General features: G+C 43.0%; 1 protein-coding gene across 1 annotated transcript in view; it reads right to left on the bottom strand.

Annotated features, from left to right (window-relative positions):
• akap9 (A kinase (PRKA) anchor protein 9) overlaps positions 1 to 1,991 on the bottom strand; it is a 67,797-nt gene that overhangs the window by 5,556 nt on the left and 60,250 nt on the right. Inside the window, exons 41-45 of the mRNA XM_032536073.1 lie at positions 1,843 to 1,983; positions 1,500 to 1,667; positions 808 to 913; positions 467 to 662; positions 151 to 301 (exon numbers count right to left, since the gene is read on the bottom strand). Coding sequence (XP_032391964.1) covers positions 151 to 301; positions 467 to 662; positions 808 to 913; positions 1,500 to 1,667; positions 1,843 to 1,983 — 762 coding nt within the window. The remainder of the gene's footprint in view (positions 1 to 150; positions 302 to 466; positions 663 to 807; positions 914 to 1,499; positions 1,668 to 1,842; positions 1,984 to 1,991) is intronic.

Genomic DNA, 1,991 nt, shown 5'->3' with positions numbered 1-1,991 from the left:
AAACGGACTCACCTATTCATTTGTTTATTTAATCAGGGCAAAAGTAATACATATTTTTACATAGGAAGAAACACCCATCCCTGGTTAGGCGTTTCAATTTTGGTTAAAGAACTCCAATATAGACAAAGGCACCTGTCTAAAGGTTCTTACCTCCAGTTCTTCTCGTTTACTCTCCTCGTTTTTCAAAGTTCGACACCTCTCCTTCTCTATGGTCCACTGAAGATCTCTGCTTCTCTTCCTCTCCTCTGTCAGATGATCGTTCAGTGCGTCCACCTCAACAGCCTTCTGCGATACCTCTGCCCTGTTGACCGAAATGAGCATTGGTTCTCAAAGGGATCCAAAATAGATATATCTGAAGGGTCTCCAGATAATTAAAGGGTGAAGATATACTACTGTTTCCCAACAGATGTCAATGCAGGGGGCAATGATGGTGGATGCACGTCTGTGAACAAACATTGTGTCTAACCTGAGTGTGTCCAGCTCTTTGAGGTGTTTGTGCTGAGCCTTGAGTGTCGTCTCCAGCTCCAGTTTAGTCTGGGACAGTTCAACCTTCAGCTCCTCCACCAGAAGCCTGTCAGCCTCCGCTGCTCCATAAGCTCCACCTCCTTCCCTTTGCTCTTTCGTGCTATGTTCTCCACCTACTGACACAGCAGTCTGGGCACCTGAAGGACAACAATCAGAAAACATCGATATCAGGATGTTTTCCCACTCAAAGCAGGCAAAATAATGGACACATTACAGTAGGCAAAAAAAAGCATCGCAAGCAGAGTAAGTTTTAATAGACAATACATTTTTATAGTGGTTTACCTTGATGAAGTTGTTCTAGTTGACCACGGAGCTGACGAATCTCAGAGATGAGACTGGTCCTGTCCGCAGTGTGGAGCAAACCCATTGCCTCTCTGTGCTGGGCGTCCTGGATCAGGATCACAAATACAACATTTGTTTACTGACGAGCACAAATAAAGACAAGAGAATGTGAAGATAGTTTTTTGCCTTCTGTTCGGCAAAACCCGACATTAAATAATGTTGAATTAATCATTAAGTAGTGTTAAAAATCAATGACAGCACTGAAAAACATCAAATAATATAGTTCACATTCATTTCAACTACTTGATGAGTGGTGTTCAGTGAAAATTAACTGCCATATATATACATACACATATATATAGTCTTCAAGTCAGAGCTTGACTTAAATCAAAGGCAGACCGAGCATTTGGTGCCTTTTCCTTTAACTTCAAAATAGTTTAATTACCATTTGATTATCCAATTCAACAGCATTTTTGTAAATTCTATTTTGTTGTGCTTGTGTTTGACTGGTTTGAGCAATATATTTTTAGACATTTTATAAAATTACTGCAGTCAAATGTCTTTTTCCGTCAGCTACTTTGCATTTAATTGTCTTTTCCCTTAATTTAAGTGTACAACAGTGAACACCATGGAGTAATTTTACTATGAAGTGAATTCAGTGCCAGACTACAGACTCAATTGTTACTTCTGACCTGTTCAGCCAGTCTGTGCTCGAGCTGATTGAGGTGGATGATGGCATCGCTGGTGTCCAGCAGGTCCAATTGGCTGTAGAGGGCACTCTTCAGCACGCTGCGCTCCCTCATAAACACCTGCCGCACTGCATCCAGCAGCTCACTGCGCCAGTCTACTCCACCTGACGTCTGGAGCAAGTCAGAGACACAGATAAAGACACAAGCACACATACTGTGCGAGACGAAACATGACAATTTGACATTTAAATCCTGCTGCTTTGAATTGTGATGTTTCTGACAGGTTGGGCTCTGAAAAAGAGTAAGCAGTGTTTTGTAAAGACTCATGGGGGGGGGAGGGTTCTACCTGTGTTTCTCTGTGTGTCTGTATCTGGGTGATGAGGCCTTTGAGAGACTCCACGGTTGCCAGTAAAGCATCCCTTTCCTTCACCCAGCCTGCGACGTTGAACTGGCTGCCCGGCTCGCCTTCAGTGAGAGGGAGTTCTGAGAGAGAGA

This window comes from Etheostoma spectabile, chromosome 14 (genome assembly GCF_008692095.1).
Source record: "Etheostoma spectabile isolate EspeVRDwgs_2016 chromosome 14, UIUC_Espe_1.0, whole genome shotgun sequence".
NCBI lineage: Eukaryota > Metazoa > Chordata > Actinopteri > Perciformes > Percidae > Etheostoma > Etheostoma spectabile.
Note: the sequence above shows the minus strand (reverse complement) of the source record. Positions and strands in the feature narration are given on the sequence as shown.